This window comes from Protopterus annectens, chromosome 8.part0, assembly GCF_019279795.1.
Source record: "Protopterus annectens isolate FY-2018-M chromosome 8.part0, PAN1.0, whole genome shotgun sequence".
NCBI classification, from domain to species: domain Eukaryota; kingdom Metazoa; phylum Chordata; order Ceratodontiformes; family Protopteridae; genus Protopterus; species Protopterus annectens.
This window is the reverse complement of record NC_056741.1, coordinates 1,106,005,013-1,106,028,038: the sequence shown is the minus strand read 5'-3', so window position 1 is coordinate 1,106,028,038 and position 23,026 is coordinate 1,106,005,013. Positions and strand designations below refer to the sequence as shown.

The following is a 23,026-nucleotide window of genomic DNA, read 5'->3' as shown; positions in this document are numbered from 1 at the left end:
CTAGGGCTTCAGGGAACCTTTCTCTGACAGGCCCTTCCAGCACTCCTAAAGTGCTGCCCTACTCTTGAATTTCTTTACACCCAGAAGCCTGGACAAACATCACAAATGACAGCTGGGTGTTAAATATAATTTCCGGAGGTTACTATATTCCTTTTTCCCTTCCTCTTTCCAATTCTGACAAGTATCTTCCTGATGTGCCTCCCAGTCAGAGGGAGAGTGCCCTTCTAGAAATTCAAAAACTTCTAGACAAAAGAGTCCTCCAGCAGGTCTCCACCAAACGCCTAGGATGCGGAATGCTTCCTTTTGGTGCCAAAGAAGACAGGGGACCTTTGACCCATCTTGGACCTGATCAGCCTGAATTTATTCATAAAGAAATTGAAGTTTCACATGGTTACAGTACAGTCAGTTCTGCTATTGCTGTACAAGGATGACTGGATGTGCTGTGCAGATCTCCAGGACATGTACTATCATATCAAAGAGGATAGGTGCTCCACAAGATATCTGGGCTTCTGGCTGGGGGCCAATCATTACCAGTTCAGAGCACTGCCCTTTGGCGTTACCACTGCCTGTCAGGTGTTCACCAAATGTATGGCAGTGGTTGCAGCTCACCTCTGTCTGCAAGGATTCTAGGTGTTTCCTTACCTGGACGATTGGCTCCTGATGGCACCCAGAAGGCATCAACTACTTCAGGCTATCCAGGTTATGCTGCATCTATTTCATTGCCTGAGGATCACAGTTAACATGGCAAAATACAAGATGACTCTGGTAGAGGATATAGAATTCATAGGGACGCAGTTAAACATAACCATGCAGATAACAACCCCCCCCCAAAGAATTTTATCTTTCAGGCAGAAGGTTTGACTTTTACTAGGCTCTCCGACTCCACCAGCTTGACTGGTTCTCATGGCCATAGGATCCATGTCAGCTACTATTCTTTTAATGCCCCTAGCCAGGTTCGTTATGCGGGTTCTCCAGTGGACCTTAGCGGTACAATGGTCTAGTTGGTTACATCCACTCTCAACTTCAGTAAGACTCACTCTGATTTGCAGGCATCATCTATAGTGGTGGATCTTTACAAGTGACCTACATCTCAGAAGACCCTTCATTCTTCCCTCCCCTATGGCCATGGTGACCACGGATGCCTCCCTGTTGTAGTTGGGGAACATTTTCAGGGAAAGATGGTTCAAGGGTTGTGGTCTTCGACAGAGACCATATTGCACATAAATGTTCTGGAAATGAGGGCAGTCCTCCTCAAAATGCAATTCTTTCAGGACTGCCTTGCTCTGGGGCCACTTGCAATTCTGACAGATATGTCAGTGGTTTGGTACATCAACAAGCAGGGGCAAACTCGTTCATACCTGTTATGCAGGAAGGCAATGAGTGTTTGATAAATGGGTGATTTCTTCAAACCGCTTTCTCATTGCAGTGCACATCCCAGAGGAATCCAGTGTTTTAGCGGACAAACAGAGCAGATTGATCTTAAATCCACATGAGTGGTCCCTGAACCAATCAATAGCGAATTAGATTTTCAGCCATTGGGGCCAGACTTGCTGCAACCTTTTTGCCTCTCCCTGAAACAAGTGCAGCAAGTACTTTGCTCTGATTCCTCCTTTGGGGGAGTCACCCAGGGATGCTTTAGTCCATGATTGACCCCCCCACCCCCGATTCCCTTGATACCCAAAGTTCTACAGTAAGACAATAGGTTGAAGACTAATTTAATCCTCATTGCCCCTTATTGGCCTCGTCAGGTATGTTTCCCCTTCCTGTGGTCTTACTGCAAATATCCGCCATGGATACTGAATCCCAGACAGGATCTGATTTCCCCACCCTTTGGAACGCCAAATCCTTAATCTGCGATCCCTCAAACTGACTGCTTGGTTTACCCACTTGCAGAGATCTTACAAAAGTCCTGGCTAGCTTCCCCAGTTCATGAAATCATTCTTGCTTCTCAAAAGTCCACCACCAAGAAAGTATATCGTACCAAATGGAAGAGTTTTTCTATTTGGGCTTCCCAGAAGAATACTGACCCCCTTTTCTACTTCAGTCCACGACATCTTGATGTTTCTTTCCTCACTTTTCCAGCACGGAGATAGTTTTTCCCACTATCAAGTTGCAACTTGTTGCTATCTCCAACTTCCATGTGGGAAAAGACACAGGCTTTCCCTCCTCTCTTTCCACCTCTAAATTACGTCAGGCCTTTATGAAAGGCATTTTTCATCTTAGGCCTCCAGTTAAGGATCCCTCTCTTCCTTGGGATCTCACCTTAGTACTTCAGAGTCACAAACCTGATAGCTAATGTGACTTAAAATTTTTGTTTTGGAAAACTGCCTTTCTATTAGCCATTAATTCAGCCAGGAGGATGTCAGAATTGCAAGCTCTTTCTTAGCCACTGTATATAACTTTCTTCAGAGGTAGAGTTTCGCTTTCATTCATCCCGAAGGTAGCTTCAGAGGCAAACATCAATCAGACTATTCACTTGCCCATATTTGCCCATATTTTTCCTTAATCACTCCAGTAAGGGAGAGTACATGCTACATTCCTTGGATGTACACAGACAGTTGCGTTTTTACCTACACAGAATTTGATCTCACAGGAAATTTGACCAGTTATTCATTGTTTTTTTTAGGTCAGGCTGTTTCCAAAATTACCTTAGCTAAATGGATTATGGATTGTATCTCTACAGTCTGTTTCCAGCAAGGCAAGCAACTTCCCTGTTCAGTTGGAGCCCAGTCTCTACCAGGTCCATGTCTGCTTCATCCACCTTCTCCACAAGAACTCCAATTGATGAAATTTGCGCTGCAGCTACTTGGTCCACAGCACATACGTTTGTATCTCACTACAAACTACAGATTATTTCCAAGAACAGAGCATCCTTTGGTTCCACGGTGGTCAGGCATATTCTTCCATTAGGTCCTCCCAATGTGTGTGTAGCTGGGGACCCATTCGTGATGCATAATGAAATGGACAACATCAGAATCGAAGTTATGTAATCACCTTAACTTGGCATATTTGTCGTCCTGTTTCATTATGTATGACATCCCACCCTCCTCCCCCCTCTTTTTATAGCTGAGAGTGATATAGAGGCTACAGGAACCCACTGGTTCCTAGTTTGGACTCCTGTTGGCTGCTTTCCTTATCTGTTTAACTCTATTATTTGAATGATCTTCAGGAAGAGGCAGCAAACTTGATCTGAGGGTTTAAAGAGGAGTGAGGCATTATGAGAGTGGGAGGAGTTTGAGGCTTGGATCATGTGTCTGAAAGAAATGTCCGACTCTGATCCAAGGACGGATCCAAAGACCCATTCGTGGTGCATAATGAAATAGGACAACACAGATGCCAAGTTATGGTGAGTGCACAATTTCTAGTACTATCACTGCTAACTTGTTTAAGACAGCACAAGACATAGGTAAAGTTATGCAGGGCCTTAAACAAATGTTTTTTTCTCTTATCCCCAGATTTCAGAAAAAAGCTATCATTCTAAGTCTGCCTTGGTTTGTAGGCAAACTCATCTGCCTTCTGAAGGAAAAAGAGTTCCTAAGTACATTTTCTGATAAACCCACTCAGACTTTTAAGTCTTTTCATGACAAATCTGCCTCCATCTGACATGCCCCCGCCCCAGGCCAAGTTCCGTTGTCTCTCAGGCTTTCCCTGTCTGGCAACAGATTGCTTCAGACTAGTGGGTTATTTCCAGTATCCATCACAGTCATTTTACGGTATGTAAATCCATTCCCTCCTTCTCAGGTCTTCCTTAATCTCCTCCAGACCATCTTTCTCAATTTTCTGTGGTCCTGCAGGATCTGTTAGATCAGGGACCCATCCAACGCATTCCATAATCTCTACAAAGTACAGGATTTTACTCCAGGATGTTTCTGTTTCCCAGAAAAAGGGGGGTCATGAAGACCTATCCAGACCTCTCCTTTCTCAACACTTTTATGAAGATTCCATCTTTCTGGATGCTTTCCCTCCATATTCTGTCTCTGCTCTTGCTTCCACAGGCATTTCTGGTCTCCTTACATGTAAAGGATGTCTATTTTCATATTCACATTCACCCTCTCTTCAGGAAGTTGTTTCATTTTTCTGTTTCTTCCTCTCATTTTCAGTTCTCTACTTTGCCCTTTGGTCTTTTTACACCTCTAAGGGTATTCACCAACTGTCAAGCCCTTGTCATAGCCTTTTATAGGCTTCAGAAACTCCAGATATTCCCATATCTGGATGACCACCTACTTCAGGATCTACATTTCACAGTGCACATTCTGTGATGTCTGGGATTCACCATCAATTTCAAGAAGTCAGTTCTGACTCCTCCTCAAGACCACATTTTTCAGTGTTGCAGAATCCAAACCATCCCAGTTCTGTTTCTAACAAACTACTTCTACTGTCTGCTTTCCCTTTTAGTCATTCCTGCAAGGGAATTTCTCAGAGCCTTGGGACTCTTGCCATCTTCTACCACTGCCATGCTTCCTTTTGCCAAGCTTCATATGAAGAAGCTTCAGTGGTTTCTAAAGATGGCTTGGCTCCATCATTGCCACCCTCTGGGGTTTCTGGTTCCTGTACTATGTTGTCTAAAACTTGAGTTTCATTGATGGATTTGGCAGCTGTCCCTCAATCTAGGCCTGCCTTTTCAGACACCTACCCCTGCTCAAGAAATGTTCACAGACTTTCCCAGTCAAGGGTGAAGAGCCGTTTCCAATAATCTGAAGGTCCAGAGTCTCTGGCCCCTTCATCAGTGGTCAGACCACATTAACATAAAGGAGATGAGGGTGCTTATTCTTGGTCTACAAGCCTTCCATTGTCTTTGGACTCCAGAACTTCTAAAAGTCTTTACAGACAACACCACAGTCATGTAATACATTAGCAAAGGGGGGCATAAAGTCTTATGTTTTTGCAGACTAGCTGTTCAGGCCTGGGACTGTTCTGACCTCCATCACATAACCCCTCAGGTGGTCTGCAGCCCTCAGAATGACCTTGTGGCAGACTCCCTGAGCACATGCAGGGCACAACCTCATGAATGGATGCTTCATCGAGAGGTGTTTCTGGACATAGTACAACAATGGGGTATTCCTCAAATGAATCTTTATGCCTCCCCTTTGAACAGGCAACTTCCTTGCTTCTGTTCCACAGTCTCAAGTCCCCTGACTTGGAAGGGTGATGTCATGTGCTTTTCTTGGAAGGGAATGTTCCTTTATGCTTACCCTTCTCTTCCTCTGCTTCCTAGAGTCCTGCATAAAATCATAAAGAACTCCCCCAGAATCTTGCTGTTGACTCCCTTTTGGCCAAGACAGCACTGGTTTACCCTCCTCTTTCACCTGGGCAGGGGCAGTCATCTTCTCACACAAGACACGGGGTCTCTCATCTGCCTTCACTTGTCCACTCTTCATTTGGCATGTTAGGTGATAGAGTTTTGATCCCAGTTCTCTGAGGACATGCTTAGAGTTCTGCAAGAGGCCAGGAAACCCAGTAGCAGAAAATCCTATGTGGCTAAATGTTTAAAGTGTCATCAGGATCCCTTCTCAATGGGTGTTCCTTTGGCCCTTTCTTGTATGAACTGCTCCATGCTGGCCTAGCATATTCTTCTGTTAAAGCTCACTTGTCAGCAATCTCTGCTTGTCTACCCTTGAACCCACTGTAGGCCTCTCATTTTGAGTTCAAACCATTCCTTAAACATATCCTTCATATCGAGCCCCCAAGAAAACCTATTCCTCCCTCTTGTGACCTTAATTCTGTCTTTGAAAACTGACTCGGCTCCTTTCGAGTCTGCTTCTTTTTCTTCCTTGCAACACTGCACCTGGAAGACTGTTTTGTTGGTAGCTCTTACTTCAGCCATGAGAGTTTCTGAACTTCATACTCTGATGGCTCCCCCTTTTTGATTTTTTCATAGAGACAGGGTGTCTCTTCATACTGAGCCTTCTTTTATGCTCAAGGTAGTCAGTGAGTTATCCTTTAAACAGCTTTCTTCCTTTTTTACTTCCACAATCTGCTATTGAGAAGGTTCTTCACACCTTGGCTTTGCATAGACAGCTGAGATATTATTTGCATAAGACAAAGGCTAGCCACAGCTTTTTTCCCTTTTTATACCAGGACATTGAGCTTGGCAGTTTCTAAACAAACATCTCCTCTTAGACATGTAAGGCCATTTCTTTTTGTTGTTCCTTTCATGATAAACAATTTGTGCTTCAGTTTGAGCTCTTTCTGCAAGAGTAGTAACATCTTCTGGAGCTTTCTTCAAGGATCTGGATACTAGATCCATCCCAGAAGCTCTGCTTGGTCCTCTGTCTACAGTTGTACTAAACATTAGAAGTTGGATGTCATTTCTAGAGCCAGGGCAGGGTTTCCCAGGTCTAACCTTCATGGGTTTGTGGAGGGTTCTTCTGTGCCTTCCTCATCCTATCTTTTACAGTAGCTTTGGTAATCTTACACGTCATAAATACTGCAACAGTGGTAAGGAAAGACAGAGTACAGTTGTGTAAGGTCTTACCATAACAGTAGATGTCCTTCTTTTCACTGTTGTAGTATTCAGTCCCTCCCTGCTGTCCCCTTTTCTGTCTCTCTTTTTTGTTCTTTTTTTTTTGTTGAGAAAGTTCTGCTGTCTGAGGGTTCTTGTCCTATTTCTCTTTTTCTTCTTTTCCATGGATATACATGTTCTTTTATTTTGGGGTTGCTGTAATTCAACTGGGCACTTCAGTTCTGTATATGCATACATCACCTTAATGCCGTGCACTTATTTAGGGAGCATACTCCTGACTTAAATTGCTGGGAAGATGTAAAGGCTTTGGTATACTGGTCAGACGTTGGGCTACCCTTGGCAGGAAATCACACATGTGATGGCTACCCCAACAACGAAAAGAAGGACATCTACTGTTCTGATAATTTCTTACACAACTATACTTTATCATCTTGGCTCACCAACCTCCCATTTAAATGAAGCAATATGGTAAGTAAACTTGCTTAATCCTTTTGGACAGCCAACAGATTGCAGACCCCCATTCTTGCCTGTATTCTGCTGGACCTTTATATCTGGATGATCAAATTTCTGTCTGCTTTGCTTACTGAATTTAAGCAGGAACATTTCCTATCACTACTTGATCCAGAAGGTTGGTCAGTTGCGTTGCCTTCTGCCATGTAGAATATAGGACGACTGTAGTGACAAGCCCCCAAGGTCAGTCTACTAGAGGAGTGGCTGCCTCAAAAGACATTTTTATGTAATGTCACCCTAGATGATCTTTATGCAGTATACATCCACAAGGAGTAATAAAGTCCTTATGCAAATGACATACAACATGGGAAGATATAAGATAAACACTTAACTTTAATATTTCTAAACCAAAGAATTAAATGCTGCACACAAATGCGTTTTCACATATGCTTCATCTGGTATAATTATTTTATACCCCCTTCTCTTTTTTTCTGTTTAAATACATTCAGCAAATCACATGACTTACAAAAATGTATAAATATTGTTATATATAGAAAAAGTATTTTACTGATATATATTAACATAGAGAAACTTTTAAAAAACATTAAAAAAATCATATATTTCACTAGTGCTTCAAACCTCCTCAATTTAAAGCTGGTTGTAAAGGAACTACATCATTTAATCCGGGTGATATGTTGCATCAGATTCAGTAATCCATTTTCTCCTTGTTACTTCAGTGTAGTTCATAATACCACCACCTCTTGGATTCTGCATGATTAACTTTTAACACCATGAATTTAAAAGTATTGTGTTTTCCTTTGTCAGTCACATGTTAAGCTAAAACAATACTCCTTGCAAGTTTCTCTGTCTTTTACATGTTCATAAATTCTCTCTTTTTGATGGTGATTTGTCTTGCCAGCATAAAATGCTTTACATTTTTTCATGTAGCTAACTATGCTAAATTCTTTGACTTGAAATCTGCAGAATGCTTAGAAGCACACTGTTTCTTAGTTTTCAGATGTAAAAATATACTGGAAGTCTTAATGTATTTACATTAATCACGGTTTCTACGGCATTGTGTTCCTATACTATCTGCATTGTGGGTTCAGGAACTTAGTTTCTTTTAACATATATGTCTCTTCAAATGCTTCTAATTTTTAAAAGTGAAATGGGGAAACTCTCCTACTGTTTTCTAAAAAAAAATAAAATACTCCATTTTTTAAGAGTCACACAAAGTATGAGTATTTTTTGTGTATGTGACCGAAAATCTTAGATTTGAACACGACTGACTTATTCTCGTTTCAACATTGCTTAAAAAGATTTCTCCTCTGTCAGCTTTAGGACCAAAAATGGAAGTCCTTCTTATCAAATCCACTTTTTTCTACATCCATTTTTACTTTAAATAACCCCTCTTTTTTGTAACCCCTAGCCTCAGACTTGTTTTGTAATAATCCTAGAGTGTATTCTAGCTTGTCATTATAACTGGTAAGTCTAGAAGAGCAAAGCATCTGTCCTTTAAATACATTTACTTTTCTCTGTATCTCATTATTTTCATTTTTATTTTGAGTTACATCCAAAACAATTCTACATATATAGGAGAAATTCATATCAAATCCATTTTCTGTCAGAAGTTTGTCATTGTAGTAGAACCATATTTGCACAAGTTTTTGCACATGCAGTGCCCATTGCTAAAAACGTTTTTGATTGTAATGTGCATCCATAAACATGAAAACGTTATATTCCAACACCAGTTCTAACAAATCACAATGTAAGTTGATTCCCGATGTCGATATATGAAAACACTCATTAAAATGTTCACGAACATAATTTATTCCCTTTTCTTAGGGGTACTAATTTATGAGGAGTGGAAAAATAAAGTTACAAAAAAAAAATTATTTTCCCGATACCACTGATAAAAATAATTAAAAAATGTTTGGTGTCATTTAGAACAATTCCATATCTAGTTATAAAGGAATGCTGCAGTTATGCAAATATGAATCTGATACAAGGGAAAAAGAGTTTCTATTAAGTGACCATAAATTTAAATAACGTGTAATTTTTCTGTATATTATTCTGTTGTTTAGGTTTACAGAATATCTTGAACACTCCATATTTAAAAAAAAAAGATTGGATATGAATTTCTCTAATACATTTGCACCTCTAGACTTACCAGTAATAATGACAATCTAAAACAGATTCTGGGATTATTGCAAAACAAATTTGAAACAATGTGTTACAGAAAAGAGGAGTTATTAAAAGTAAGAATTGATATAGAAAAAAGTAAATTTGATAATAAGCACCTCCCTTTTGGTCCTAAAGCTGACAGTGAAAATTTTTAAGCAATGTTAAAACAGAAGCGAGTCCGCCATGTTCAAATTTAAGATTTTTGGTCACATGTACCAGAGATACTCATGCTCTCTCTCTTTTTTTTTTTTTTTTTTAAGAAAAAAATTCCAGTGTTTTAACTTCTAATTCTGATATTAAAGAAAACAGTAGGAGAGTTTCCAAGTCTTTTTTTTAAAGTAAGAAGAATTTGAAGAGACAGCTAAGAAATTAAGTTGCCAAACCCACAATGTAGACACACAATACTGCAGAAACTGTAATTATAGTTTGCAGAAAAAAGATCAGGTTGTGAGAAAATGTGGTGATATCACTTCTCTTCCAGTATGTAATAAAGTCCTTATACAAACTTCACACAACATGGCAAAACATAAGAGAAACTCTTAACTTTAATAATACTAAACCAAAGAATTTTTTAACAACAGATTTGTAAGAAAGTACACCTTTTAGGGCACCCCTTTCTCCACCTCTCATCTATTTTCCTATGCCTATTATTACTTTCCTTCACATTCTGTCTAAACTTTAAGAATATAAGAAAATAGACTTGTAGTATGTGTTACATCCAAGAGCTAAGAAACAGTACACTTTTAAGCATTATGTAGATTGCAAGTGAAAGAATTTAGCATATTTAGTCACATTTGAAAAACATGAAGCATTTTATGTTGGCAAGACAAATCGGCAACTCAAAAGAGAGTTTATGAACGTGTTAAAAGAAATAGAAAAACTTGTGAAGAGTAATGTTTAGCCAAATGTGATTGATAAAGACAAATATCATTCTTTTAAATATATGGTGTTAATTATGCAGAATGCAAAAGGTGATGATATTATGAACTATACTGAAGTAGTAGTAGAGAGAGAGAGGATTTTTTAATTTGATGCAACATATCAACGTGGGACTAAATGAAAGAGATCCTTTAAAACCACTTTTATAACAGAGGTCTGAAGCACTAGTTAAATATATGCCGTTTTAAAGGCTTTTTAATGTTTTTGCATTTAATGTGTGTATGTGTGTGTGTGTGTGTGTGTGTGTGTGTGTGTGTGTGTGTGTGTGTGTGTGTGTATATATATATATATATATATATATATATATGTGTATTAATGAAATATGTTTATTTTCTGTATAAGAGTATTTATGCATTTGTTAAAGAAGTGATTTGTTGAATGTATTTAAAGAGAAAAAATGAGGGGTTATGAAGTAATTATGCCTGATAAAGCTTATGTGAAAATGCATTTGTGTGTAACATTGTTCTTTGGTTTAGTATTATTAAAGTTAAAAAGAGTTTCTCTTATGTCTTGCCATGTTGTGTGAAGCTTGTATAAGGACTTTATTACATACTGGAAGTGAAGTGATATCACCACATTTTCTCACAGCCTGATTCTGCTCATAAGGCACTGTAAGCTGAACTTTGGTTTTACATGCAGATATTCATACCGGGTTTGTGTCATTAGATTCATATTCCCCCAAGAAGGGCCACCGAGGAGGGTTAGCTAGGTAATCTTTCCTAGAGGTTACCACAGATGGATCTCTTGATGGATACAAAGGTTATGTACCTGTTGTAACAACAGATCTGTAAGAAGGTACACCTTTAAGGGCATCCCCTTTCTCCACCTCTCATCTATTTTCCTATGCCTTTTATTATTTTCCTTTACATTCTGTCTAAACTTAAGAATTTGGGGGAGGGGGGTACCGATACTTGATGGGAAGGGTGTCTAATAACATGGGACAGTGTTATCTGCCAAGCATTTTCAACATCTTTGATTGAAGTCCTTAAGGTTTCTTACATAAAGCATCTTATTACAGGTCTGTTTTTATTGTTAAATCCATAATTTTAGTTTGTTAATGCTAATGTTTTGCTATTTTTTTTCAGAATGGCAGACACAGACCTTTTTATGGAATGTGAGGAAGAGGAGCTAGAGCCTTGGCAGAAAATCACTGATATTATTGAAGATTCATTTGTGGACGAAGTTAATGTAGTTGAAAACAGAACTACAACAGGTAATTACTTAAAGTGTAAAGAAGAAGAGGAATATGAGCATGTCTGTGAAATGTGAGTTCAGTGAGTTGATTTGTGAACCGTGATGTCCTTCTATTCCTGTGTTGCAGTATTCTTAGTGAGGTATTTCCCACCTCAGGTGACCCATACATCAGCTCCTATACAAAAGCTTAAGCCTGGTTGCTGTAGGTGCATGGGATGTCACATGTAGGGCTGTAAACCAGGGACCTTAAATGTGACATTTGTACGCACAGACCTCAGAAATTTTCAGCCGCAGGCGACGTCACATCGATCACTTCACTCCTACACTTGAAGACTTCTAAATGTTAATTTCCCCGTTGGGGAAACTTTTCTGCTCCTTTTGCTTGAGCTTGGTTAGCTGTAATTAGTATTAGCTGATTTCAGCTAAGAAGGGCAAATGCTGTTGCGGGCGTCAGATATCGCATAAAGATACATACAACCATTGTGTCTTTTGTCTGGGGAAGGAACACAATCATTCTGCTTGTTCCATTTGCCAATCTTTTGTACCTAAGACCCTCCGCAGCCATCTGGCCACACTAAACTTATATTTAGAGAACCAACGTCTCAAAAAACTTACGCTTAGGATGGATCCTGATTTGGCCAATCCGACTGAACCACCGTGGAAAAAGGCCAAATATTCCAAGTCTACCTCTGTTGCCTCTCCATCATCGGACGTTCCGCCAGCTTCTGATCTAGGGGTTGAGGGACGTGTGACAGAACCGACTACTTTGACGGCTCCTACCGAGGAAGCCGCTTCAGAAGTAATGGCCGGCACGTCCACGAAGATAGCCCAGGCATCAGTCCCTACCAAGGTTGAGGGGGAACCAGAATCAATTGTATGACCTTCGCAGATGCCAATTCCTGAAACTCAGGCCTCTGAGCCTAGGCCTTCTCCCAGACCTATACCTACTAAGTGAAAACAAAAATCTAAGCATGTGACTCCTACCCCGAAGGAGTTCCAGATTGGCAGTCATTCACTAACTCTTTGATGTAGGCCTTTATGGCTCTCAGGCTCACAGCCTCTTCACCCTCCCATATCCCTGTCCTCAGCCCTAGACCTGCCTCTGCCATTTCTCTCCCCTTGCAGACTACACAAGAAGGAGAGGCGGGACTAAAACCTTACTACTCTTCTTCTGAAGAGTCCATCTCTTATGCATCCCAGATTGCCTCCCCTTTGGAATACTGTTCCCTAGAGGAGGAATCCATTGAAGGGCCACCAGAAGACATTACCTTTGGTGAAACTATAACTAAGATGAAAGAGTACTTTAAATGGGACACTACCCAGATGACCCAGAGGAGGTATTTTGAACTCCTTCAAGTGAAGTCTCCTTCCCCATCAGCCATCCCACTTGTCTTACCTGCCTATCTGGATGCTTTTACCCCTGCATCCAAGAATCCTGTCTCTCAATCACCTGCATCCAAAAGACCAGGCAGGTTTTATAAGGTACCTGATGAGCAAAAATTCTTAAACCCTCCTTGGCAGACCCTGCAGTTATTGCTGTCTCTCCAGACAAGCAATCTAGACTTATTCCCTCAGCATCTCATCTGTCTACTGATAAAGACAGTAAAAGCATTGACAGGACTGGGATAAAAGTGTACACTTCCTCCACCCTGGCTTTCCATGCTATCAGTTACCAGACACACATGGTAAAATATGCCCTGGACCTTGATGCACAAGCCTCCAATCTCCTGGCTGCCGCACCTGACTGCCCTACTAAATCTGACATAACATCTAAATTGTCTCTGGCTTCACAGGTAGCCAGACATTCCATTTGGTGCAGTTATGATGCAGCAGAGGCCTCTGCTAGGTCAGCAGCTTCTGCTTCTTTCCTCCGCAGATATTCTTGGCTTCACCTGCAATCTCTTCCTGAAGACTTCAGAAGTAAAATTATGGATGCCCCATTAGACCATAACCTTTTGTTTGGTAAACAGTCTGCAGAACATTTTAAAAACTTGCAGGAGAAAAACAAGGAGCTGCAGAACATCAAGCATTTGCTTGTGTCCCCTATTCCTAAGTATTATAGGAACTATCCTGCTAAGACATCATTTGTCAGAAAAACCCCTTCCTCTGGCAGCCCCTCCTCCACCAGGCACAGGAGTGGATCCAGAAGGCAAATCCTACTCCAGACCTATTACCTCTCAACCAACTCCTAGACAGTCATTTCAGGATAGAAGTGCACCCAACAATGTGTGACTGTCTTGCCCATCTACCTTTGTCAGCCCGCCTATCCCACTGTTTACCATTTTGGAAAACCATCACTTTAGACCAATGGGTACTGACTTTCATTCCAAATGGATACTTCCTTTCTTGGAGGGAAAAGCCCATCCCAAGGCCCTTTACTTTTCCACCCAAAAATCAAATCCACCTCCTGCCACAAATTCTTCTAGATCTCCAAAAACTAAGAACAATATAACCTTTTCCTTCAGGACAGGAAGGAAAAGGGTTTTACTCAAGACTCTTTCTGGTCCCCAAAAAGTATGGCCCTTGGAGACTTATACTGGATCTGTCCTTTCTAAACCAATTCCTAAAAGTTCCATCATTTAGAATGTTTTCCCTTCCAACCTTTTTCCCTCTTATCCCAGCCCAGGCCTTCATGACCACACTGGATCTAAAGGAGGCTTATCTCCATATCCCCATAAAACCCTCCAGCAGAAAATGTTTACGATGTTCTTCATCTCACATTGCTGCAGTCCTTACATATGGGTAGTCCGCTGTCCTCGGTCGGCCCGAATATCAAAGTATTAGGCTGATGTTGGTCAAGGCGCTTAAGACTGACATCAGGACGTCAGGGTACAAATGCGCATGACCGACGTCATATCCTCAGTCTTTTCTGCCGCATGGTCCGATGCAGAAGCAGCGTTGCAAGTGCCGTTCGGCGTTCTGAAATTTTTCGAGTTCGGAGTTTCAGACCGAATCAAAGTTGGCTAAGTACCCCGTTGGGGAATATTTTAGTTTTTTCTTGCCTCAGTGGTTTACCGGATGTCAGAAAAAGTGAATAACTGTATTTCTTGTGGGAAACAGATACCGCATAGGAATTATCATTCTTTGTGTATTCCTTGTTTGGGGCCTGAGCACGACGTTGTTGGGTGTCGCTTTTGTGCTAGGTTCAATAAGCGCACCATTAAGCGAAGGTTAGATTGTGCTAGGCTGGTCTTCGGGAAGCGGTGCAATTATAATATGCCGTCGGATTCTCCGGCGCCCGCTTCTTCGAAGAAGCGCAAAGACAAAGCAGTTAAACCCAGGCAAGATGAGTCGTCCATTCCGGACGCCGGTTCTTTAGAGGTGTCAGTGGAACCGGTGGTTCCGACGGAGGCTTCTCTGGAGTCCCAGGGGGAGACTTTGATATTGCAGGATGCGGCCTCTCAGGAGGCAGGTCAGGCTGAAGGGGCTTCTCAGGTTACTGTACTCCCCTCCCTTCCTAGGGTGGTTAGGCCCTCTCCTTCTGTTTCCAAGGCTTCTCCCAGAGGCAGGCCAGGTTTAGCTTCTGTTGGTGTCACTCCTAGTTCAGCAGGGTCTGTGCCCAAGAAGCACATGCTTAAAATGGCAGAAGATTTGATTACTTTGATTAGAGGTTCTTTGCCCCCTCCTGATAAGAGGCCTAGGGTGGAGCCAGAGTTGGGGAGTTTTGAGCAGGCTTCGGATGTTTCAGAGTCTTCGGCTGAAGACTTGCAGGAGTACTCTCCTTATTCTGATTCTGATGCAGATGATTCGACTCCTTCTGCTTCTCCTCCAGAGGATTTTTCTTTTCAGAGACTCTTCATTCCATGAGGGAACATTTTAAGTGGGAAGGTCAGGACTTCTCTGATTCCAGGAAAAGGCTTAGGGAATTTTTGCTTTTACCCCAGCATAGGCCCTTGGCTATACCCCCTGTTCTGGATGTTGTGGAAGATGTGTTTGCAGAGGCTTCACTTAATCCTGATTCTTTGCCTCCTGCTCCTGTTAAACCGGATAGGTATTACAGGGTGCCTGAGGCTCATAAATATCTTTATAAGAGTCCTAGTGCAGACCCAGAAACTGTTAGTCAGGGACCTAAGGGTGTCAAGGCCTCTGTTGTAAAAAATCCGGTTCCTCCAGATAAAGAGGCCAGAGCTTTGGATAGATGGGGAAAGAAAGTTTATACATCTTCTACCTTAGCTATGAGGGCTTTGAATTGCCAGTTTCACATGTTGAAATATCAAAACTATCTTCTTTCTCAATTGAAGTCTAAGGTGGATGCTCTGGCGGAAGGCATTGAGTGTAAAGAATTACAAGATTTGGTGCATGTCTCTGAACAGGTGGGTAAGCATTCTTTACAATGTGGTTTTGATGCTGTACAGGCCTCGTCTAGGGTGGCTGCCACTGGTTCAGTTCTTCGCAGGCACGCCTGGCTGAGGGATCAGAATTTATCTGACCATGTTAAGACGAGGATTTTGGATGCTCCTTTACAGTCTGATGTGTTGTTTGGTTCACCTGTGGAGTCAGTCTTGAAGAAAATGGAAGACAAGGCTAAGTCTATGCAGGCTGTTAAAGATTTTTGCAAGTTCAGCCTCCAAGTTTAGTAGGAATTGGCCTGCTAAGGGGTGGACGATCCTTCTTATGATTCTCAGTCTAGGGGTAGATCTAGACGTGGTAGGGGCAGAGCTCAGAGTTCTTTCAGACCTAGAACAGGGAGTTCACCTGCACAATCTTTGGGTGAGGGCAGGGGCCAGTCCTTTCGTAAACAGGCCCAATGACCTACCTTTTCAGCTGCCAGATCCTTCTTGCCTGGCAGCACCTTTGGGAGGAAGGTTGGCACTCTTCAAGGAAAATTGGAATTTGATTACCCAAGACAGATGGGTATTGGATATCATACACCAAGGTTACAAGTTTTATTTCCATACCTTGCCTCCTTTCAAAGGGATGCCGGACGTTCCTCCTCAGCAAAGACTAGAGGCTCACAAACAAATTTCTCTACTACTTCAAATAGGGGCCATACAACCGGTCCCTCTGCCAGAAGTGGGCCTAGGATTTTATTCTCGCCTGTTCCTAGTACCAAAGAAAGGGAACACGTGGAGACCAATTTTGGATTTATCTATCCTCAACACATATCTGGACATTCCCAAGTTCAAAATGTTGTCGTTACAACAGCTTTTACCTCTGCTGGGCAAAGATCACTGGATGGTGACTCTGGATCTCAAGGAGGCTTACCTTCATGTTCCTATCAGGCTCAGTTGCAGGAAGTATCTGCGTTGGGCTGGGACTTCTCATTATCAGTTCTCTGCATTGCCCTTTGGCTTATCTACTGCCCAGAGTGTTCACGAAGGTTCTGGCTCCAGTGATAGCTTTCTTCAGGCTAAGAGGAATACAAATCTATCCTTATTTGGACGATTGCCTGATTCTGGCCCAAGGAAAGGACGAACTTCTTCATCATTTACAGTATGTGATAGCAGTGTTAAGATGCCTGGGGTATTCTGTGAACGAAATAAAGTCCAGTCTAGTACCCTCTCAGGACATGTGCTTTCTGGGTGTGAGACTGAATACAGCATCCCAGATGGCCTTTTGACCCCGGACAAACAAAAGAATCTTTCTCTTTACTTCCATCAATTGTCTCGTCAGTCCAGGCTGACTGCAAGGACAGTCCTTCAAGCCTTGGGGTTCATGGCATCTTGTATTCTGGTACTTCCCAATGCCAAACTGCATATGAGGAAGCTACAATGGTATCTCAAAAATGTATGGACACAGCACTGCCAAGATATGGACACTGTCATTCAGATAATACCTTGCATTCAAAAGGAATTTTTGTGGTGGGCTCAGGAATGTCACCTAAACAAGGGACTCTCTGTGACCCGGCCAGAGGCGAGTCAGATTCTAACGACAGATGCCTCAGACAAAGCTTGGGGAGCTCATCTGAATGGAAAATGGGTACAAGACACGTGGCCTGCCAGACTTCAACATCTACATATCAACTTAAAGGAGATGTTAGCAGTCCAGTTTGCATTAATAGCTTTCAAGGATTTACTTCTTCCAGGGCAGGTGTTGGTTCTAACAGACAACACAACTGTCATGTGGTACATCAACAAGCAAGGGGAACGCATTCTTATCCTCTATGCAGACAAGCAATGATTTTGTGGGAGACTGCTCTCAGTTTACAGCTAAATCTTCAGGCAAGGTTTCTGCCAGGAGCACAGAACTCCTTAGCAGATGTGTTGAGCAGACAAATTATGGATCCCCACGAGTGGAAATTGGATCCTCATGTATTTCAGAAATTGACAGTGTTATGGGGAACTCCAGACATAGATCTGTTCGCTTCTCCACTAAACTACCAGCTGCCAAAGTTTTGCACAAAAAGGTTTCATCCCACAGCTTGGAAAGTGGATGCTCTTTCCTTCAATTGGAGCAATCTTCATGTGTATGCCTTTCCACCTCTGCCTCTCCTCCCAAAGGTACTCCTGAAGGTCAGACAGGACAAGCCAAACATGATTTTAATAGCTCCAGATTGGCCTTGACAGCACTGGTACCCATTACTGAGAAGTCTGGTACGGGAGCCACCTTGGCCTTTGCCTTCGATTCCTCACCTGCTGTCTCAGGAGAACAGTCATTTACTCAATCTCAAACTTCACTCTCTGCATCTAACAGCCTGGCATATTCTGTTTTAAACCCTGGAGGGTCTCAGCTTCCACAACAAGTTTTGAATGTTATTTTGGAGGCCAGAAGGCCTAGTACAAGGAAAGTGTACGCAGATAAATGGAGGAGATTTTTATTTTGGAGTACAGCAAAGGACTTTGATGTTTCTAAGCCTAATTTAAGTGTGGCTCTGCAATACCTTACTGAGTTACTGGACAAAGGTTTGTCTTTCTCCTCTATTAAGGTTCATGCTGCAGCAATTTCTGCTCACTATGACTGTGACCCACCTTTGTTTTCTCATCCTTTGTTTAAGCAATTCCTTAGAGGGGCAAAGAATATAAGACCCCCACGTAGAGCTCCTACTCCTGCTTGGGATCTCAATTTTGTGTTGGAGAAACTCACTCTACAACCTTTTGAGCCTGCAGCTACTGCCGAGTTGAAATATTTATCATGGAAGACTGCTTTTTTGTTGGCCATTACCTCTGCGAGAAGGGTTTCTGAATTACAGGCCCTTATGGCGGTTGAGCCTTTCTTAATTTTCCATAAGGATAGGGTATCTTTGCGTACTAATCCTTCCTTTATGCCTAAAGTGGTTTCTAGTGTGGCTTTGAACCAAGCTATTCATTTGCCTACTTTTTATGCAAACCCCCAAAATAAAGGGGAAAAGATTTTACACACTTTGGATATACACAGGCAGTTACGATATTATTTGAACAGAACTAAAGGGTTCAGGCAGTCTCAGCAGTTGTTTGTTTCATTTGCTTTGGGTTCTCAGGGCAAACCTGTTTCAAAACAAACTATTTCTAAGTGGATTGGGTTTTGTATTGCTTTCTGTTATTCCCATCATGGTAAGGAGATTCCAGCTGGGATTAGGCCTCATTCCACTAGGGCTACTGCCACTTCTACAGCTTTTTAAGGGGTGGCTACTAAAGATATTTTGGAGGCAGCTACTTGGAGTTCAGTGCATACTTTCTCTAAGCATTACCACCTTCCACTTTACTCTAAATCTAGGGCTGGTTTTGCCACTGCAATTTTACAGGGCATTTTGGCAGCTCCTAATGCTTTATAATTTTGCCATCCTCCCTTACCTCTGCTTTGGGATTCTACCCATATGTAAGGACTGCAGCAATGTGAGATGAAGAACATAGTACAGTTTTGTACCTACCATAAATGTAGATGTTCGAAGATCCACATTGCTGCAGTCAATTTACCCTCCCTCCTTCCCCTCTGTAGTTAGAGGCGGTTGTGTGGTTTGGGTTGTGAATATTGTAAATATTGTAAATGTGATTAGTGCAGGGGTGGTTGGTTGTTTTTAGCTGTCTTTTGGTTTTGGCCTTTCTTTTTAGGGTCTTCTGACATCTGGGGCAAGAAAAGACTGAGGATATGACGTCGGTCATGCGCATTTGTACCCTGACGTCCTGATGTCAGTCTTAAGCGCCTTGACCAACGTCAGCCTAATACTTTGATATTCGGGCCGACCGAGGACAGCGGACTACCCATATGTAAGGACTGCAGCAATGTGGATCTTCGAACATCTACATTTATGGTAGGTACAAAACTGTACTTTTTTCTGGACCCTGCTCTCATTTTCAGTTTACAGCCTTGCACTGCACCCAGGGTGTTCACAAAATGCCTACCCCCAGCCATTGCTTACTGCAGGACACAAGGTATCCAACACTATCCCTACCTAGACGACATTCTCCTTCTAGCAGAGACAGAAGTCCTCCTCCAAGACCACTTCAGGTTTACCACCACCCTTCATCAAAACCTGGGCTTCACCCTCAACATAAACAAATCCTCCTTGCTCCCACAGCAAGACAAAAATCTTTCTGGGCTGCAGAATCAGGACAGATTCATGCGGGCCTTTTTCCCCCAGGAAAAGGTCCACACCCTCTCCACTCACTTTCAAACCCTTTTACTGAACCCCAGATTTCTGCAAGAAAATTCCTGCAACTCCTGGGGCTTATGGCAGCCATCATTCCTATGCTTTCCTTAGCAAGAATGTACATGCAGAAGTTCCAGTGGTACCTCAAAAACATGTCGTCACAACACCAACACTCCCTGGAGAAGCAAATTCTTTTTCTGCCCTGCCTCAAATCAGAACTAAGGTAGTGGATTCTGCAACCCGGTATTACCACTCCAAATCCCCTCCCCAACCCAGCTCAAGCACACACATGCATCAGACCTAGGGTGGGGAGCCACCTGCAAAGGTTTCAGGGTTCAGGAAACATGGAATCCTACCCTTCCAAAGAAGCATATCAATGTCAGGGAAATTACCGCATTTCTCCTGGCCCTGGAGGTTTTTCATCCTAACCTCCACCCTTCTAATATTCACAGACAACACCACAGTTGTGTAGTACCTCAACAACAAGGAGGGACCAAAGCCTACCACCTTTGCAGAATAACTCTACAAATTTTGGACCACGCCTCCAGGCACAACTTGTCCCTGCAGGCCTCATACATCCTGTCTCAGGGCAATAAACAAGCAGATATTCTCAGCAGAACATCTTCTCTATAGCACGAGTGGATGTTGAACAGAGAGACGTTTCTAGACATTGTCCACCAGTGGGGCACTCTTCAAGCGGATCTGTTTGCCTCCCCCAGAACAGACAGTTGTGCAATTTCTGCACCAAGGGTCACTCCCCACTTGCCTGGAGAATAGATGCCTTCAGCATTCCATGGAAGAGACTGTTTCTATATGCTTCCCCTTCCCTCTAATCCAAAAGATCCTACTGAAAATCAGGAAGGACAAACCAAAAATCTTGCTGGTGACCCCCTACTGGCCAAGGCAATACTGGTTCCCCCTACTTCATTCACTAGCCAAGGGGCAATCACCACAAGTTACCCCACAAGGTGGACCTTCTCACACAACAAAAGGGAACCCTAATCCATCCTCACCTACAAATATTAGCACTAACACTCTGGGTGATAAACTTCTAATCCCTTTTAGACACCACTGCTCATAGGACATGCTTACAGTCCTGAGGGAGGCCAGGAAACCTGCTACTAGAAAGTCATACTTATCAAAATGGGAGAGATTCTCTGTATGATGTCTACATAAGGACAGAGACCCCAGCCAATCAGACCCTTCCCTAGTCCTTGCTTATATGTGTGAACTCATTAAGGATAGCCTATCTTACACCTCAGTGAAAGTGCACCTTTCAGCCATTTCTGCCTGCCTGCGTCTAGATCCCACTTTGCTGTCCAGGCTAGATGTTAAACTTTTCCTGAGAGGGGTCTTACACATCAGCTCACCTAGAAAGCCCATCCCACCACCCTGGGACCTAAACTTTGTCCTGGAAAAACTAACACTGGCCCCCTTTGAGCCAGCTAGCAGTCCTAATTTACAGTTGTGTACATGGAAGACTGTACTGTTGGCGGCCATCACTTCTGCTAGGAGATTGTCAGAGTTACAGGCTCTCATGGTCTGCACCCCCCCCACATGCACACAACCTTCCACAAGGACAGGGTAACCTTATGCACTAACCCTTCCTTCATGCCCAAAGTGGTAAATGAACCGTTCTTAAATCAATCTATTCACTTGCCTACCTTTTTTCTGTCTCCAACTGACAATAGTGAGAGTATTCTCCATTTCTTAGATGTACACAAACAACTGAGATTCTACCTAAACAAAACTAAGTCCTTCAGAAAATCTAACCAACTTTTTTGTCTCCTTTCACCCCACACCCCAGGGCTATGAGCAAGGCAGTTTCCAAGCAAACTGCTTTGCGCTGGACCAAAAATCCCATTTCCTTCTGCTATTCACACCATGGCAAGCACTTACCCCATGGGGTGAGAGCTCACTCCACCAGAGACATGGCTACTTCCAAAGCCTTCCTCAAAGGGCTGGACACGGCTTCCATTATGGAAGCTGCCACCTGGTCCACTATTCACACTTTCACCAAAACACTACAAGCTGGATCAAGTCCCCAGAGCCAGGGCAGGCTTTGCTAGAGCAATCCTGCAGGGGTTTCTGGAATCTTCTTCTACCTCCAGCCTTCACTCTAACTAAGCTGTGGTACTCTCCCACACTAAGATTACTGCAACATAGGAATAGAAAGACATAGAATAGTTGTGTAAAATCTTACCATAACCATAGATGTCCTTCTCTTCCATGTTGCAGTGTTCCTTCCCTCACTCCATCCCCCTGGATTAAGTTTGGACTGTGGATATAGCTCTTGAGTGCTAGGAAGCTCTACCCTACACCAAAAGCAGCTAGCCAGCATACGACACTTGACACTTCTGGCTTACAATCACTTATTGCTCTCTTTGGGACTGTTTGGCCTTCAGATTCTGCGGTCTGTGCCTGCAGATGTTGCATTTAAGGTCCCTGGTTTATGGCCCTATGTGTGACGTCCCACGCACCTACAGCAACCAAGCTTAAGCTTTTGTATAGGAGCCGACGTTTGGGTCGCCTGAGGCAGGAAATCCCACAGTAAGAATACTGCAACATGGAAGAGAAGGACATCTATGGTTATGGCAAGATTTTACACAACTATTCTTTTCATAGTTTTGGTAACTGAAAGTTGACAGTTTTCTTTCCTTTCTTTTTTTTTCATTTGGAGAGTTAAATTAGAAAAATGTTTCACTGTCTTGGGCTTCCTTTTAAAAGTATCGGAAAACTAACCATCTCCGTGGTACACAGCAATAAAGCTTTAATTAAAACTCAGGTTACTTGGGATCCTGTAGTGATGTATAATAAAAGGAGTATGTAGCCACAGTACTGTTAGAAGTTTAGGTTTATTTTACATTGTCAAATGTGCTGATTTAAACACCATTAGCTTTCATTCATGAAGAATATATTTAAAATTGATAATTGATTTTTCAAGTTCTTGCTGTTACATATATATTTCTTAGGACACTTTGATCCTAATATTGGGTAAAAGTACATATTTCCCCCGTATTTATTTGCTTTTGAGGGCTGTGGTCTACCAAGAAGCTAGCGTGAAGTTTTCTTATGCTTGACTGAGCTTGTAAATTTTCTGCTGCTTGGGGCTGTTGGAGGACACAGACCTCCTTTCCACTCAGGCTTTCCTTAGGAGCCTGATGGTGGTGAGGTCCTTGTTAAAAGAAGCAGGGATAATTAGTCCTCCCGTTCCTCACCCCACCACCCTCTGGAATTGCCTCTCATTTGTGAATTTTTGGATTGTGGCATCTCGCATGTTTTTGTTTCCA

General features: G+C 42.4%; 1 protein-coding gene across 4 annotated transcripts in view; it reads left to right on the top strand.

Annotated features, from left to right (window-relative positions):
• The window catches only part of POGZ (pogo transposable element derived with ZNF domain), a 2,357,128-nt gene that overhangs the window by 626,662 nt on the left and 1,707,440 nt on the right, over positions 1-23,026 (top strand). For all 4 annotated transcript variants that reach the window (XM_044080634.1, XM_044080633.1, XM_044080632.1 and 1 more), the window contains one exon: positions 11,122-11,249. In XM_044080634.1, the coding sequence (XP_043936569.1) occupies positions 11,122-11,249 (128 nt within the window). The remainder of the gene's footprint in view (positions 1-11,121; positions 11,250-23,026) is intronic.